This window comes from Schistocerca americana, chromosome X (assembly GCF_021461395.2).
Source record: "Schistocerca americana isolate TAMUIC-IGC-003095 chromosome X, iqSchAmer2.1, whole genome shotgun sequence".
NCBI lineage: Eukaryota > Metazoa > Arthropoda > Insecta > Orthoptera > Acrididae > Schistocerca > Schistocerca americana.
The window spans coordinates 482264011-482284108 of record NC_060130.1 but is presented as its reverse complement, the minus strand read 5'-3'; the positions used below and the strand labels follow the sequence as shown (position 1 = coordinate 482284108).

General features: G+C 37.3%; 1 protein-coding gene across 1 annotated transcript in view; it reads right to left on the bottom strand.

Moving 5' to 3' along the window:
• LOC124555630 (calcium-dependent secretion activator-like) overlaps positions 1 to 20098 on the bottom strand; it is a 1496314-nt gene that overhangs the window by 482327 nt on the left and 993889 nt on the right. Inside the window, exon 19 of the mRNA XM_047129606.1 lies at positions 15574 to 15761. Coding sequence (XP_046985562.1) covers positions 15574 to 15761 — 188 coding nt within the window. The remainder of the gene's footprint in view (positions 1 to 15573; positions 15762 to 20098) is intronic.

Here is a 20098-nt window from a genome sequence, read left to right as displayed (position 1 = left end):
AATATTTATAGTTGCAGTTTTTTAAAAGTCTATAAATACTATTACATCAAAAATAAGTAATGTATACATAATGGTAATTCTTACTGGTATATTATACATAATAGTAAATGATATTCATTGAAATATTCCACTTGATGCACTCTTGTTGTATAAATAATTAAATTTAGTACACCACCATGAAATGTCAAAAATAAAATGTATGGTAATCAATTCTATCATTGTGCCTGTTATAAACCAAAAATAAACTTTGTGAAATTAAAAGACATTACTGAAATAGCACAACTTAGTTTCACAAAATTAATATGTATCTCATTTGATAGCGCTATAATCATTGTTTTAATCATTTCTGGGGTTAGTTTATTAAAATATCTGCTTTAGGGGCTGAGGATAAGAAAATTTTTTTACCCCGAAAATTCTAAAAGTGATTGTGAGATTTTTTTCTGATTTACAAAAGCAGTGTTTTTTAAACTATTAAATAAATGTTTATATTGTATATTCTTATTTCTTTACTAGTATATTTTGATGTTGATTACGTTCATTCCTCAAAAATTTAGCATTTATTGATAATTTTGTTGAAATCAAAATGTTTCTTTCTTTACTTATATTAATTATTGTTTTTCTTAATGTTTTTTCCAAGTTTTGTTTTGTTATTTTCATTTATTCTTATGCTGGTTGGAACAAGATTAGATATTATTGCAGTATTAATTATTTTTCTTTTATTTCGATTTTGGTGAGTTTTAGATTTGTTCCTTAACTATTACTGCTAGAGGTTCATTTCATTTTGTTCTTATCTTTCTATTTTTTTCATGGTTTTGATTTTGATAATTATGTTGTATCGCTCATTTGATAGATTAAGTTTGATAACTTTTTATATTTTCTTTGGGTCTAGACAGGGAGACTCCTGCTTCTGGTACAATAATTCTTGTCATTGTCTTAATAAAGTTAGGCTGATATGGTATTTTTCATATGATAAAACATGGACTGTGAGAAAACCAGAAAATAATAGAATTCAAGAATTTGACATGGGATGCTACAGGGGAATGCTGAAAATTAGGTGAACTCACAAGGCAGGCCATGAGGAGATTATGTGCAGAATCAGCAAGGAAAGGAGTAAATGGAAAACTCAGACAAGAAGAAGGGGCAGGATGATAGTACATCTGTTAATACATCATGGAATAACTTCCATGGTACTAGAGGGACCTATAGCGGGTAAAAACTGTGGAGCAAGACAGAGATATGAATAAATCCAACAAATAATTGATGACATAAGTTGCAAGTGCTACTCTGAGATCATGAGGTTGGCATAGGAGAGGAATTTGGGGCAGGCCACACCAAACAAGTTAGAAGACTGATGATTCAAAAACAAAAAATAGTTATTACTTATTTGGGTTTACTGTTTAATTAACTCTGCTTGTCTTTATGTTTATCAAGTGGTGTTATTGTTAGAATTATTTCTTTGTCTCAGATTGATTTAAAGTCTTTAACTGCTGATTCTACTGTGTGATAAGGGGTTTAATGAGAATAAATTAATGGGATTCTATGGGCTGGCTTTCTTTAACAATTGGTCAAGATTTATATTCTACTGGTTTATTTTGTTTCTCAAAAATTATTTAAGAATTTTTAGGTAGATGGACATCATGAAATAGGAGCAGAAGAGGTGTTCCGATTCCAGAGGGAGCTGGTTACACTATGGCCCTTCATACTAGCCTAAACTGCTGTGGGGACATGCAAAATAGTACCATTTCTTGTAAGAACAGATGTAGGTGGGTGGGCATAGGGCTTCCTTACAGCAGTCCCAGTTTGACTTGAGGCATCTGGTCACCTGTGCTGACCACCTTGGGCCATGAGCAGTGGATGCCATTCCAGCCATCAGTTCGCTGCACTGTCGATTTGACCATCTAACTTACATTGGCAATGGCACATGCCAGTAGCTGAAGTTATATCATCTCCGCATTCTGCTGCCTCAGTGGAAACACTCACTGTCACCAGCCATGATCAGTACATGGCCACAGCCATCGACCTAATGTTACAGATGATGAATAAGAAGGAATGTTTAATTTAGCCAGCATTCTGGTCTCCATGCTTGTCATGGTACTGGAAGGACCCATTCCTACAGCTTCTCATACATGCTATTCTGAGCCAGAAGTGGCTCTCCAGCAGCACTGGTGTCAGTGTATCACTCAATAAAAACACAACTCGATTACAGCATTCTCACTCTTCAACTTACAGGCTCTGTGACAGTAATGCTACCTCAAAATTACAGTATAGCCTCGGTCTTCTAATCAGATCCCTTGGCCCACACTGAACCTCGTCCGTGAACCAACTACACTCTGCAAATCAACCATTCGTTGCACACCCATCATCAATACTCTTCCCGACATCCATCAATCTAATCATCTAGATGCACCATTGTATAAGGGGCACTCAAATGAAAACTGAACGCCAGCCATAATACACAGTCCACACAACAGGTGACCCCACTGTTGCTACATTTTGATAGTGTCACCACTGTAGGAGGGGAATGGCATAGTGCCACATCAAATGTGCAGGTGGTTTTTGGGTTATGGACCTTGGTTGTCGGCAGACTGGTCTAGTGTGTTCATCCAGCTAAAGAAGACAAAAGACAGTTGGTTTATTTTCTGGTGGCTGAGGCTGCTGGAGTAGGTAAAATTCATCATCGCATATCTGGCTGTGTACAGTAAACACTACATGCTGCTGACGTATGTACAAGTGTCAGAGGAGATTCTGGGAAGGTTACACATCACTGCAAGATGATCTGTGCCCAGTATGGAGACAGTACCCTTGATATGATAGGATGACTTGATGGCCTTACCTGAGGAGACTGATGAATCATGGAGAATGATATTTGTTTACAGGTCAGTATTAGCCATAGATCTTTGCAAGCCATCATCAAAGACCACTTCCTTCATGACTAAATTTGTTCACAGTGGGTGCCACAGCACTTGGCTGAGTGACTGACAAAAATGGGCAAAATTTACATCTGAGCCATCTACTGCGGTACCATGAGGAAGGTCATGTGTTTCTGTCCTGTATGGTCACAGAAGATGAAACGTGATGCCACTATTTCATACCTGGGGGCAAATGGCAAAGCCAACAGTGGAAACTTCCCAAATCTTCCCTGCCAAAGAAACCTAAAGCTGCCAAACATGTTCCGGTAAGCTCACAATTAATTCACTCTTTGACTGCAGAGCCGCTATCCTCATAAAGTTCCTTGACCATGAAAAAGCAATCAGCGCTATGAAAACACTTTACAGAAATGGGATACTAGCAGTAAAAGGCAGCCTCAGTGGCTGACTAGTGGGATAAGGACATCATGTAGAACAAAGCAGGAATTATATCAAAATGTTTGAAGTAGTAAGAATCAAGCTGTGTGTGTGTGTGAAATCTTATGGGACTTAACTGCTAAGGTCATCAGTCCCTACGTTTACGCACTACTTAACCTAAATTATCCTAAGGACAAACACACACACCCATGCCCAAGGGAGGACTCGAACCTCCGCCGGGACCAGCCCCACAGTCCATGACTGCAGCACCTTAGACCACTCAGCTAATCCTGCGTGGCTAATAGCTAATTCACAGGACAAAGTTAAAGCCATATAGTCTGTGATGAAGGAAGTGTATGGTCAGCAGCAAGAGGTCGACGATATACAGTTAGTTCACAGTAAAAATATTTCTGTTACTGATAAATCAGATATATGTACAGTATTTAACAATAATTTTCTGAGCATAGCTGGCAAATTAAATAAAAAATTAGTTTCTAGAGGGAATCATATACCTCTCTTGGCAAATGCCTTTCTGAGATTGATGTCTGAAGTACTCCTCTGTGTTACAGACAAGAGGGAGATTGAGTCAATAATTGAATCACTGAAGACTAAGGACTCTCATGGATATGATGGAGTGCCTGTCAGAATATTAATGTACTGTTCTGTAAAGTTAGCCCTGCACTTACCCATATTTGTAATTTTTTCTTTAGGAATGGCCACTTTCCTGAACAATTAAAGTGCTCAGTAGTAAAGTCACTTTATAAAAATGGAGAAAGGGATGATGTAGATAGAAATTTTAGACCTATTTCTATGCCATCAATGTTTGTTAAAGTTATTAAGAAGGCTGTGTATTTAAGGATAATTGAGCATTTTATATACATAATTTGCTATCAAATGTACAGTTCGGCTTTAGAAGTTAACAGCTGAAAATGCTATATTCTCTTTTCTCTGTGAGGTACTGGATGGATTAAAGAAAAGGTTTCGAATGCTAGGCAGATTTCTTGATTTAACTAAGGCATTTCATTGTGTTGATCACAAAATATTGCTCCAGAAGTTGGACAATTATGGAATACGGGGAGTAGCTCACAATTGGTTTACTTCTTACTTTAACAACAGGCAGCAAAAGGTCATTATCCACAGTATTGAGAATGGCTGTGATGTGGGATCTGAGTGGGGTATGGTCAAAGGGGGGTGCCCCACTGATCAGTGTTGGGGCCACTCTTATTCCTTCTTTATATAAATGACATGCCCTCTAGTATTATGGGTAACTCTAAAATATTTCTGTTTGCTGATGACACTAGCTTGGTAGTAAAGGATGTTGTATGCAAGATTGGATTGGTTTCAAACAGTGTAGTTCATGACATAAGTTCATGGCTTGTAGAAAATAAACTAATGGTAAATCACAGGAAGACTCTATTTTTACAGTTTCTAACACACAATTCAACAAAACCTGACATTTTAATTTCACAGAAAGTGCATATGATTAGTGAAACTGAACAGTTCAAATTTCTAGGTGTTCAGATAGATAGTAAACTGTCATGGGAAGCCCATGTTCAGGATCTTGTTGAAGGACTTATTGTTGCCATTTTTACTATTCAAAAGGAATCTGAAGTAAGTGATCATTCGACATGAAATTTATTCTGCTTTGCTAATTATCATTTGCTTATGTTGCATGGTATTGTATTTTGGGCAAACTCTTTCCATTCTAAAAGGATATTTTTGGCTCAAAAACAGGTGGTTCAGGCAATAAGTAGTGGAAGTTCACAAACCTCTTGTCGAGCCTTGTTCACTAGTCTGGGTCTTTTGACATTGACCTCCAAATAAATCTATTTTTTACTGTCATTTCTTGTTAACAATATCAGCTTATTCCCAAGAATAAGCAGTTTTCACTCAGTTAATACTCAGCAGAAATAAAACTTGCATTTGGATCAGACTTCCTTAATCTTGTGTAGCAAGGTGTGCAGTATACTGCTGCATACATTTTCAATAAGCTGCCACAAGAATTCAAAAAACCTTAGCAGTAATCCACATGCTTTCAAATCGAAACTGAAGAGTTTCCTCATGGGTCACTCCTTCTATTCTGTTGAGGAGTTCCTTAAAAAATTAAGCTGATTCTTATGTTACATTGTTGATTGCATTTACTTAAACTTATGGATTGACTTTTTTTGGGTTCATAAACATTTTATTTCCGTCTGTTATTACTTTTATGGTGTAATTTCATGTACTGACACATTCCATGACCTTGGAGATTTGCTCCTCAATTTGGTCCTAAGGAACTTGATGTGTAAATGAATGAATAAAAAATGCAATGTGCCATAAGGTTTAAATGCCTAGGAATGCAGTCAGATGGAATCATCCTGTTGCACAATAACACCTTCCCCCACACTGCATATCAAACAAATGATACACTTCAGCGATTCCATTGGGAAACTCTGCATCATCCTCTATACAGCCCAGATCTTTCACCATGTGGTTTCCACATTTTTGGTGAGCTGAAGAAAGGCATGTTCGTTAACCGATCTCCATTGAATGAGGTAGGGTAAGTTGGGGTACCCTTCTAAATCTATAAGTTTTTCTGTTTTCATTTGACTACAGTGTGTGGTTACTGTGTTCCAATGGAGAGAATTTCAGCTCTTCTGGAACAATACCTACAATTCATCACCCAGTGACCAGCTTCCCTTATCAGAGACAGATCACTTTTGTCATTGCATGTCAACCAATCTGACTCCATAAGCACTCGGATACCTTCTTATCACTGTTGATGGCACTTACCCATACAACATCATAACTATGTTCAAGACCTTGCTGCCACTGATAAACATGTCTCCAATGTCTAATACTCTAAACTTACTACATCATTCCTTATACACCTGATAAACTATGTCATGACTCCTAAGTACTATTACTTAATGAAATATAGACTTGACACCTGCAGCCTGGAGACATGCACTTGCTCATCATCTTCAAATGCTAATGAGTTACGGTTCACCTATAGGTGACCATCTTTGGCACCTAAAATATTAAACTTCTTATTTGCTTCAGATTCATTGATGATATCTTCATGTTCTAAGCCCACAGCGGAGACACTCTATATTCATTTCTCCACAGTCTCATCACCTTCCCCATAATCCAAATCACCTGGACCTCTTCAACCTACAATGTCAGCTTCCTGGACTGCGTCATCCACATCTCCAAAAAGCCCACAAAAGCTCTGTCTACATCAAGACCATAAACCATTGACTGTACCTGAACTCAGATTATGGATTTCATTTTCAGACCAACAAATCTCTTCCATACAACCCAACAACCAGTGGAATGTGTATCTGCAGTAAGAAGCAACACATTGCACTGTATGCTGAAAGACTTCTTCATGTTTAATGGCTACTTCCCAGGTGACATGTGCTATCAACACCACAAAAACACATACAAAGAAAATTATTATCTTGTTGCATACAAGCAACTGGCTCAAAGATGTTTTAAATATTATACTCTCACTTAACTGCTGTCACACAGCAATACTGTCCCCAGCCCCATGTTCTCCACTCCACTGTAGTGGTCACTCAATCTGTCTGATTATTGTTGCAGTTTTTTTTATAAATGCCATTTTTAGCATGCTCAATATGTAAAGCAACATTGTCTGCCCATCAAATTGTTTTTCCCTCAAAACAGACAATTTGCCCTCCATGCGCTCACTGTCTATAGCCAGTAGCAGTCATGAGGGAGAAGTCATATATTGACTACTGGCAACAGTCTACCAGTGTAAACTTCAAGCCACAGCTTCACTGTGTTACTGACTCCTTTATGGGCGAAGGTCTAAAATGATGAAGTTGAGTTTCTAATTCTGTCACCTCTTAACCACACCAAGACTGACTGGTTACCTTGCAAACCAATCTGTACCATGTGCAAATATCAAAATTCCTTGATGATACACAAAAAACACAGTCTTCTAGCCAGATGTTCTCTAAAGATGGCCACACCAAAAAACACCAACCTCACCCAGTGCCTGTATATCACCCACACCCAACTACACTCAGACCTTCAATTCTGAAGTATCTCTCTTCCTCCATCACAGTCCTTCACTTCATCACTGCCACACACAAATCCCTTTGCCTGTTCCACTCTCCCAAAGAAGTGTTTCTCAGTCCACTCCACCTACATAATACACTTGTATGTTTCATCCTTATGAAATACATGGTCTCTATCAAGTGTCAGATTCCTATCTTGTTCTCTTGTTGCATATCTCTCCAGAATCTCATCTACCATTGCCCCCACCCCTCCCTCTTCCTCTGGCTCTTTTTTCATCTCACCCAACTTTACCTAATGCAGCTCCTCATCACAGCCAAGCTCAACACCCTAAATGTATATTAAGTGGTTACCTTCATAACCCATCATTACAATTTCCAGGACAGAAACAGTAATGGTCACCTAAAATGGTCTTCTCTCTGGATCAGTGTAGGCCTATGCTTAAAAGTTTTGGGGCATAGCCCTGGCTGCTACAGAAGTTATATGTGACAGTGTTCCAGTGGCATTGTTTCATTTGCAGATTCTACACTATTTTCTATAAATGATGATTCAAGATGGACTAAAGGGCTACGTGACATACTGCATCCAAGGAATCATATTTATGAAACGAGAAGCTAAAACTATCCTCACCATCTTAAATAGATATGTACCTGCAGCTCAAAGGCAAGCTACAATAAAACCCTATAATCAAATTAAACAATGTAATACTTTAAAGAAGAAAGTACTGTGATACGTAAGAGTACTTTTCAATGGATACAGAAACTTCATATATTGTATAATGGGTTTAGACTGAATAGGAAGGCATAAGATTGCCTGTAGTAGAAACAGACAATTTCAACTTCCCTTGAAAACAATGAGAACATACACCCAATCTATAACAGTGTCTCATGGAAGGTATGGTACAAGCATGTAGCCCCATAGATTACATCATGGAAAGCCAGCTTTGGTACTTGACAAGTGAAATTGGTGTGATACTGATCTTTTCTCTGCTATCCTGGGGTTATTCAGTGAATATGTTGAAGGCATTTGTAGGTCATGAAAACTGCTATAGTGTATTAGAACAATCAATCAAAAGTGTACAGAGTACAATATGAAGAAATAAATGCTGTATCATATTTTATGAGTGTGGAAGCATTAATGGGACCCCTAACACCAGCCAAACAGCATATTTATTTATGACAGTATCTGGGATACATTACAGGTAAGATATCTTAAACCAGTAGGCCATCCTTTTTACTAACTGAGTGACCTTGGCCCAAATCTAACACATATGCACAAAATCAAAAGAGAGTAAATGATACTTTCTTATGCAGTCATACGCCAGTGAACAAAGCTGGTCAACCAGTCACTACAAGTGTTTTCAAAAATATGGTTCTGTCATTGTCTAATAAATTGTAATAGCCATCTGAGTAGTAGTGACACTAGTAGTTGGGTGATGCTGTAACACAGAAATAATAAGAAGAAATATTTCAAAATATTACACTGTAACAAGCAGTAACATATATTAATCATGAGTGTGAGAACAGGATGTACGTCATTGTATAGTTTTTTCTGGTTACTGAGGAGGCAAATTGTGTCCACAACAGCAGGTTAATATAGAAATTCCTTCATTATAACACATATTTTATCATTTGAGATTCTTTTGTATGAAATATGTGCTTACAGTGTGATTACTAGTTTTCAATTCATGTTCTGATAGGGAACTTCTTAAATTTTCTGATTTCTATACAGTATTCTTCTGTTTATTAGCATCAGACTTTTACTGTTCTTTAGATGCTTGATACAACATGAAATTTTGATGTCATAAATTTCCCTTTACTTTCTCTATCAGTGAAATAGCATATTTTGTTTGTGGTAATTTCATGTAAGCCACTGTAAAAATCTCAGCACTATAGTACACCAGAACAAGACTGCGTTCAGCTGCTATGGTACATTAATTACACTTTGCTTCAGTGATTCATAAACTGTCAAATCGCATCAGAAATCAAGATGTAAAATTGTCCATTGTACTAATTTTTCATTTGCAGAGGAGTTAATGGGAAATAGAAGACAACTTTTTCCAGTACAATTAATGGGAAACACAAGATAAGTGTTATTAGAATACGTATTATCTGTAAAGAAGAATGAATGTGTTTTGTATTTCATAGTAATATTTCATTTTAGGAACTTCAGAAAATAACACAAATGCCAAGGTAGTTCTAAATGTACAAGTCTACAGATTTTTAAGAACAATTTGTCACAACACATGGAATGTTATCTGCTATTGATACCTTTTGTGCTATGTAATTGTATGCATTTTGATAAACACTTGAAAATCAAAAAGGACCTGAAGTCACTCTTCCAGTTGCTATTTTGCTTAATCTCTGAATGGGAACTGTCTTAAGCATGTCACTTATACTCTGATATTAACTAGCCAATCACAATATTTGGTGCAGAGAATAGGTTACCAATGTCTGTGTAGCTCGTGGACAAAGGGATAAAAGGACCTTTCTTCTAATAGCTGCCATGAACATACTCTGCTTTCCTGCTTGCTAACACATGGACATGACAAACTGTTTAGCATAGAAGCTTTGTCTTGTGATATTGTCAGTGGTGGCTTGTGAGCATATATTCTGGGTGTTCACAAATTTTTAGACTGAGATAAATATGAGAGTTTCAAATTAATAACATCTCCTGTATAACAGTTATGCCTATCATCATAATTATACAACTACAGCCACTGCCAGTAATAATAATAATAACAATATGCATCATGTGTCTGAAAAAAGAAAGATTTGTTTTTGGCTAATATTTGTGTTTTGTGCATAATTATGTATAATACAGGACAAGATGAAAATACCGTGTAAGATTTTGTTACTCTCCATTTTGCATTTTTGTGTAAGTGGGAGTTTTAGTGCTTTTTAATTTTTTTGAGACAAATGTACAAGATCATTAACACATGTTTTAGTTAAAAAATTAACTTTGGGGCAGAAAAACAGACTTTTTACGTGGCATCCACACAACAGCTTACATTTATTATACACTTCTTTGTTTGCTTGTAGTCACACTTATTTAATTTTGTCACTTTCTCAGTCAATGGATCTTGTCTGGGAGGCCCAAATTCCTTTGTGACTAACTTTTTCTGGTTATTTACTTTTCTATTAGCACTTAAAACAGATTCAACAGAGTTCATGTTGACGCTATACACAAAATCAGATTCCAGCAAGGTAAACAACCAACTCCAAACACAAACTACCATTTGCAGAAATGATTAAATTCATGTATTACTGTCTACCAACATGATCACTTGACTAGAATTGAAATGAAGCACTGAGAACCATAAAGGCCAAAAAGCACACCATTGTCCATCCCAAATTTAACTGAATATTAAAGAAACAAGTGAGACAGATTTTCATGAATGTTCAGCATAAGATCAGCAGATGTCAGAAGCATGAATAAATGCTACAGTCTCATAATTGACTATGATGTACTTTATGGTTTTTAGTGGCTCAAATGGATTACTGTACGATAAAATCCAAATCTTAATATATTATATCACATTCATAATCCCACAATATAGATATTTCTGTCTGTATAACTATAACATGTATTGATATCCAGTCTATATAGTGAGTGAATTGGCATATCAGAAGTATGTGAAGTGAAAGGGGATAAAAGTCTGCTGCAGTGTGCTACCATCTGGTGGCAATGATGTAAATTTGCAGTTGAGAGGTAGGGGCTAGCAGCACGCACTGTGAACTATGCACTTTGTTTATCAAATCCATTCATATTTGGCCCATACAGCAGTTATGTCACATCAGTCACACATGTGCAAAAGCTCCTTAAAGTGTGCTCGTTGCTCTGATGCAAGTTTCATGGAGCCTAGAGAAGTAACAAAGAAGTACAGACCTTTAGATTTAGCACCATATATTTCAGATTACCACATCTACATCATGTTTAACAGCATTCAAAGAAAAATAACCAATTACTCCAAAAGATGTTAAAAAATAAGTTGTTCAAGTGCTCTTGTTTTCTTACACAACAGCTCCCACTGGATATTGTTTCTGGGCACAAGGAAGCAACTTAGCCCAGCATTGTGAGGTGGTTGCTGACCTGCATTGCCTTTGTGTAATTTTATGTCACACAGTATTTATGCAAGATATTTGCAATTGTATTCCATGTGAGCAATGGTAGCTGTTTGAGTGGTTGGTTGGAAAACCAGGGACTCAATATGCATTTTCTATTCACTCATTCAGGTCTGAAAGTTACTTATCTCATCATTTTTCTTGCCATTAAATAATTTTATGAGCATTAATATGAATAAAGGATTATTTTTCTGCCTTTTGTAAATGTACAGCCATGTAAAGTCGTGGTCCATTTGAAGGGCAGTTGTATGTAAAACAAAAGACTTTGCTTCCTTTTTCTGCTCAATATATAACAGATGTGACAGTAGAAGGATGATTTTGAGAGTTCTATCCATATTACAAATTTATACACAGTGTTATTGAAGAAATACAACATCAATTTTCAATGCAATATAATAAGCCAATAACCTGAAATGACATCAAGTACATGTCCACCATTTTCCTTTGCACACATGTCAAGTCTTTTATGGAAGTTAGGCATCACATCCTCCTGGACTGGCATTGGAATTAGATTAAATTTTTCCTGAATTTGATCCTTCAGTTCTTGTATAGCTTGTGGTGAGTCACACCAGAAGACCTGTGATTTCAAATGACACCAAAGGAAGAAATCACATGGTGATAGGTCAGGGGATCTTAGAGGCTAGGAAATGTCCCCATTCTTGGAGATGAGATGACCAGGAGGAACATCCTGCAGTACATTTATGGGATGCTGTGAGATATAGTATGTGGCCCATTTTGTAGGAAGATCCTGTTTGCAGTTCCAGGAAGACCAGCTACCTGCCACACTAGGGAATGGTCCAACATGTGACTACAAGATTTTATTTTTACAGTAGCAGCAGTTCCATAACTCTCTTAAAAAAAGAACAAAGAAAAAAACGACCCTTTGATTCCCTAACCGGATATGCTATGCCCCACTACCACAGACTTTTCATGCAATGAGTATCTAAAGTCTTGTTCATTAATGAAGCCTAACACATAAAAATTGGCTTCATAACTCATGATCAGATTTTTGCACAGGCCTGGATTGTTGACCATGAGTTCCAACAAATCCCAGTAAAGAGTAGTCTCTCTGGGAGGTGATCTGCATTCAATTTTTACACCATCTGAATTTTGTGTAGGTGGTATTGCAGTTCCTTGTGCAACCGATATATCAAGTTGCAGCACATACTTGCATGCAGAAGCCCAGGACTTCAGGTGGAGGTTTCTGTTACACTTGTAACATTTTCTTCACACATTTTTTGCAGTTCCACCTCTGATTTGTACCATATACCCAATTTCCTCAAAGTTCTGTACCCATACTTTAATAGCATGTGCCAGCAGGACTCAGGTATGACAAGTAAAATTGTAATGAGCACAAAATATGCACTGCATGGCTATGCAGCTGTCTTTGTTTTTGTAATACTCCTTCCTGGAAACATTGCACTGTTCACCAGTCCACCACCCCATCTCTACTGAACATTGCTATCAGGCTCAACAGCAAAGGTCTGTTGCCCGGCTGACACCATTCCCATTTTCTGATTCCTAAAATAATGTGCTATTTCCAGGGTTGCCATATCACCTGTTTCACTACTGGACCTGTTATGTGCCTACTCAATATTCATACAAGTTGTGTCAGTTACAACATTATTTTTCACAACTCAGGCATTTATTTAAATTTGCATATGTACTCACTTAAGGACTTCATTTGTGAGAGAATTATGTTCAGTTTCATTACATTTCAAGATGAAGGAGAGTAAATTGCATTCACCAGAGATTATACTTTTTTTAAAATGAAATCTGCAGCTAAAACATGAAGTGTGTGTTACAGTTAAGCTTCACGGAACATGTTTGTAGTGAATAAGATATTGATATGTAGCTACTACACAAACTCATTTCAGTTTATTAGGTGTCTTAGGTACAGAGTGCAAATCCATTTGCACTGAATTAATCACAACTATAAGAAGTGATTCAATTAACACAGATAGGGAGTAGCTACAGCTGACATATATACAAAAAATTATGTTGTCAATGCATCTTGTGTTATGTTAAATCCCCCATTCAATATTCCATTGCACTATAAGAAGTGTATAAAGTTAGTCAGATCACATTTTGTTCAATCGTGGGCAATATTTCATACAAAAAGGAAGGTTTTCAGTGCATTGAAACTAGAGTCATTGTACAGGGTGTATCAAAAAGAATCATCCAATTTGGCACAACTATATATGTGAAACTAATAAACATATAAAATGAATTTTGTTTTTGATGAACAGGAAACTCAAGAAGTTTTTTCATACCTTTTCATAGGTGTTCAATATTCCCCCCCCCCCCCCCCCCCCCCCGAGATGCATGGCATATATCAATGTGGTACTGAAATGTTCCCACATTGCAGTGAGCATGTCTTGAGTTACAGCTTCCACAGTTGCTATTGTATGATATCTCAGTTGATTCATTGTTGTTAGTAATGGTTGCACATAAACAGAATGTTTTATGAACCCCCACAAGAAATAATCACATACAGTCAAGTCCAGTGACCTTGGAGGCCAGCAATGTAAGGCAGAATCATTTTATCCAGTATGACCAATCCATTGTTCAGTAATCCTTTGATTTAAAGATTTCTACACTTCCAGATGCCAGTGTGGTGGTGCCCCATCCTGTTGGTAAATGAAGTCATTTGAATCAGCCTCCAACTGTGGGAAAAGAAAGTTCTCAAGTATACTGAGACCATACACCTTTTTTCATGAAACTGCACAAAACACATTAAATTTTGGAGAGCCCCTCTCATGTTATACAACTTTATGTAGTTGTTTTGTATCCCATACTTCCACATTATGACAGTTCACCTTTCCATTTAAATGGAATGTTGCCTTGTCACTAAACACAAAGTGCGGAAAAAAACTGTCATCCTCCACCTTGCCAAGAACAAAATTACAGAGCTCCACCAGTTGTTGCTTGTCACCTTCACGAAGAGCTTGCAGTAACAGAATTTTGAATGGTTTCACATGTAAACATCAATGCAACGCGCACCAGACAGACATCGGGGACATGTTGAGCCGTCGACCTGCATGGCAAATGGATTTCTATGGACTCCTTGTGAAACTATGGTGGAAGCATTTGACATCTATGTCAGACACTTGGGGATGGCCCGGCAATTTGCCTTTACACAAACAACCTGTTTCTCAAAATTTTTCATGCCATCATCTAAAGATCTGTGCTGTAAGATGATCCATGCCATATGTAGTATGAAAGTGATGCTGAATAGTTATTACTGACCAGCACTGCTCAAAATGTAGAACACAAAATGCTTTCTGTTGTCCAGACACCATTTTTACTAGAACTTAAGTGGGCGCATACTGCTGCTACCTAGTGGGAACCATGTAGAACTTGAGAGTTTGCACTTTCCAATAGTATGTTGTTCACACACTGATCTCAGATAACATGACAGTCATCATTTTTTTTTAAATCAGATAATTCTTTCTGGTGCACCATGTATAGTATGAAATCACAGATTAAAATTGAATCTAGTGACAGGTTTTCAAGTTTACAGCATACAACTAATGCTTGTGTACTGGATGCCTGCTCACATTGCTTTGAATGTTTTGAAATTTTGTGTAGCAGTGAATTCTGAAATAAAAACAGCTCCATGGTCAACTACTAAATATGGAGAAACCAACAAATAATTAAATGATATTATAGTGGAGCCTACAATATTATTGAAACCTCTGCTTATGTGTGCTACAGAAAAACAGTATAGTAATGAAAGAAGATTGCAAGACAACAACAAAAAGCAACTGTATGACATAGTGAAAAATACTTAATATTAAACACAGCATATATGGGTATAACTGTAAAGCTGCATAGGTAATCAAGAAACAGTGGTAGGGGATTTATGTTTACATTGTATGAGCACGAGGCCTGGTGTATATGAATGCACTATTTGATAACATTAGGAATTAATTTACACCCATACACAACTGTTTCAGAGCTGCATTAAAATATGTGAATCAAGATTAAATAAAATCTGTCAAATTATTTTATAAAATACAACTTCACACCATGTCACACCAATTTCAAATTACAGTTACTACAGTCAGTGAAAACTACATTATACTTGAAAATTTAAAAAGAAATATTAGCGTTTTATAAACTGCATATATAATACATACCTGTTCCCATGGACATGACTTGCACAAAATGCAAAGCTGTAATGTATAAGTGTTGGATCTATCATTACATTTTTTTCCGCACGATCAAGAAGATCACCTAAGTAGCACAAGTGACGATAGCAGCCACGAACTCCATATCTTGCACAGTATTCATCCAATACAAACACCTGACCAGGACTGAACCATCCCTGAAAGAAAACAAACTTTCAGTTTTTGCACAAAAAGTAGTTTTAACTGTTAACACTGATCCTAATTATGCCAGGCATATTTTGCCTAATTTGTATCTAGAATTCATTTTGGCTCTAAATACTTCAAATATTAAAAATTTTAGTTCATTCATTACATACAAGCAGAGTGATATCAGCACAATTTCTTCATATTAGTGAAGAAGTTTCAGTTGAAAGTAGAACATTAAAAATGAGAGCAGATAGAATAGGAAAACTAGAACAGTCCTGAAAAGCCTACAACTTTAAAAATACAACTGAATACCAAACATTAAGAATTTTATAAAATTTCTTCAACACAATGAAGAGTAAGAGAGAGAGAGAGAGAGATCTACTTGAAACAAATCTGCTTCCCTCCTAGTAGAATAATCAGCAAATATTTTTATCAATGATGTCAAACAAAGCACATGGGCCAATGTAACTATGAAAGAACACTACCAGACAGCTAAATGCTGGCAAAGTTTAGAATGTTAAGAGACATTTAATACAAATATTAGAGTTAACCCAATATTTTGCAAAATTGTAGAAGGAGCATTTAATAAAGCATTCCTTTACTTTGTTTTTGTATATCCTGGAATTTTCATCTTCCCATCTGATGCCTTCTGGTAACATGTTCAATTAATTTGTCTTTTTGCTGTTGCCTCATAAACAAGATTTTTGTAACTTTCTATGGCTGTAGTTTTGTTTTCATGACCTTTTTTTTGCATGTACTTCAACATTGGCAGTGAGCTGAATCACTGAGAACCTAATGATGTGCAACGTATTTGACCAGAATCATACGCAGTTAATTGCAAATAATGTATAAATCATCTTCATCAAACTCTCCTGTAAAAACTCAGTATGAGGAAATACTGATTGAGTCATTCATCTCAAACCCGAGCTTGATTTATCACTTCAAACAAAGTATTTATTTAACTTTACACTTTTACCATAATTATCACTGTGACTAGATCAACAGTCATCATAATATGTTATACAGAAACAGTCTACTTTGATTGCTTCTTTCTGCTAGGACACCACCTAAAAAGAAGGGGAAAGCATTGAAACGAGAAGGAAGAAACAAAACAGGACATCATGGGTCGAGAGTGTAGGTGACATTATTTCAGTGATTACAAAACTGTAGCAAATTTAAAAAGAACTTGGCCATTGAGTCTTCTTATGAGTGTGACACTGTACCCCCTTTGGCATGGATGCATGCACTGATTTGGTTGGAAAGGGTGTCATTAAGTCATTGTATCCTCTCTTGACACAAGCTGGCCTGCAATTGTTGTACCTGGGTCTTGATGTCCTGGGTAGTGGCATTAGGACTGAGTTGGTGTTTGTGCTGGTCCCACATGTGTTCTACATCCTCTCTCTAGGCAAGTTGGCCTGAAATGGGATGGAGTTGATGTTTATGCAGGTCCTGCACATGTTCTATTAGTAACAGATCTGGGGATTTTAATGGCCAGAGAAGTACCTCAATATCACACAGACAGTTTGTAGATATGTGTCATTTGCAGGAAAGCATTGTCCTGTTGGAAACGACACTATACAGCCACATGAGATGTAATACATGAGGATAGAGGCTGTCTGTGATGTACTGTTGTGTCCTCAGATTTCCCTTAATCACTACCAGCCATGATCGGGATTCATACTTGATGTCTCCCCACACCATGATGTCAAGAGACCATTGTGTCTCCCCAAAACACTGGAATAGTGTGACATCTCACCAGTCATAATTGCCAGTCATGCTCATCCAGGGTAGTGCAGAACTGTGATTCATTTTTGAACACAATGTGACACCATTATCAGCAGTCCATGCCTCCAGGCCACAGCACCACTCCAGATGTGGCAGTTTATATTTTGGAGTTAATAGCAGCCTACACATGGTATGCTTATTCCCTAATCAGCTGCCATGCAGGGATCTCATTACTTATTCTTGGATGGCAGGTGCTGATGTGAAGGGGTTAAAATGTGTTTGGAGCACAATAGGACAATTGTCACTTGTGATGGTCAGACATGGTTAACCAGAAACTTAAAGACACTTATGCCTGCCCTCACATTCCCATACAGCCCAACATCAGGCCACTGTCTCTTTCAAATCATGCAAAAACCTTGAGGCTGCATTATTTGATCACCCAGCCAAAGTGATCCCCATCATAAGGCCCTTCTCAAACTCTGACAGTACTGATAACAGTGTCTCCCATAAGTAAGTGGCATCTCCATGGCACTGGCAGTGATAACTCAAAGTTTGATGCAGTTCGTGTCCCTTAGGTACACTACCAGGCCTTATAATAAAGCTAAACCATAAACAACACTAATGAATTCTGGTGGTCATTTTATCTGTCACAGAGATTGCTAATGATTTACATGAGTGCCACTGGTATATATGTGTTGAAGATACATTGACATCCAACAGTGGTTTCTGTTCCACATTTGTTGCTAGGCTGTGTATACAGGGTGAAGCAAAAGTGCCACCCTTGGATGTCAAAGTGTGATTTCTCATTTAGATTCAAGATAAAAGTTTATGCAGCGAAGTCAGATTAGGTGCATTTTGAAAACACATCTATGAAAATGAGGGGCTGTTAACACTGTGACATTGTGCAGCACACTGGAATGTACAGAGGAATTGTGGCACCCCACACTACTATACTAGCCATTGTAGCTCACTGAACAGACTGCTGGGACATCAATCCCACATACACCATGGAGCTATGGTTTGAAATCTCATCAGGTTCCATTTTTAGTTTTTAGATGTCTGTTCCCTAGTTCTTGTCATTTGAGAGCAGGACATCATTTTGTCACATGACATCAGCCTATCACATGACAGCACCATCCATTAAACCGCATTCACATGTCTGCTAACTACACAGTACCAACTGGTGCCGTCAAGTTCATGTAAGGTGGCTTCCCAATGGAGTAAACAAACAATGAATATGTCAATATGCTTTTGGTGCTGGGTGCATCCAGTAACTAGATTTCTGCTGCTACTCATGTGTATGCTGCACAGTACCATCAAAGATGCCATCCGGATAAGAAAGTTTTTCGCCACCTGGATCAATACCTTTGCGAAACACGTAATCTTCATCCACAGGTAATGGACAGACGTCATACAAGGACTAGATGTACTCCACAAAATGAGGATCTGATTCTTGAAACTGTTCACCCATGACCTCAGTAAAGTACCTGTAATATAGCAAGGCAGTTCTAGATACCTCAAATACTGGTTGCTGAAGTGATGCAGAATGAAGAACTGCATCCATAACATTACATGTTAACTCAGCCCCAGCAGCCACAAGACCACATTCAACAAGTACAGTTTTGTGAATGGCTTCTACACAAAGTGGAAGATAGTATACGTTTTATAGACAAAGTGATACTGACAAATTTAGCTTCACTTCTGAAGGTATTTTCAACTTCAACAACAGCCATTACTGGCTGGCACACAACCCAAATGTACCACAGGAATGTGGCTTTCAAGCACACTTTGGCTTAATCCTGCAGGCTAGAATCATGGGAGGAGTGCAACTGCAAGACAAGTTGACTGTGCCTCTATATCATACATTTCTATGCAATACTACATTAAAAACGTTCCATTTGGTGTCTGATGAGAGCTATGGATTCAGCATGATGGTGAACCACCACACTTTAGAATTAATGTGCATAACCATTTAAAATAAGAATTTCTAGGGAAACTGTTTGGCTGTTGAGGTCCAATGTTCTGGTCTCCACATTCCCCAGACTTTAATCCACCAGATTTTTATTTGTGGGAACACTTATAAGAAGACCTAGTAGACTGCATGCATGTCACTTTGGCAATGGTGGGGGCAGGTGTACTGCATCGGGTCCAGTAAAGTATGATCCTGCAAGTGGCGAAGTGTTTGCAAATGGCAGTTGGTCACTTTGAATATCTTCTCTAATGTGACTGTTTGTTGTACATGTACATACCAGCACTGTGAAAGTAAAGCTTTATATTACATGTACAGAATGGAAGTATTTGTAGTATAATGTGCAATCTAGTGTGGCCTACCTACTGTATTTTTTTTGAACCACATTGCACACAGACAACGTTAATGTATCTACTATTCTTTTATACTGGCTTTATTTGTGACTTGGACAAAACATAATGTTTGTTTGTGTTTAACAAGAAGTTCACATTATGTCTTTATGTTTAAGGAAAGGTAACAGTAACAGAAATAAATATGCAAGATACTGTATTTTGGAATGTAAATTGGATACAATTTGATGCTTTGAGTGAAAAAACAAAAAGCAAAAAAAAAAAAAAAAAAAAACTTGGTGCAAATGTGTCTCAAAATACCAAC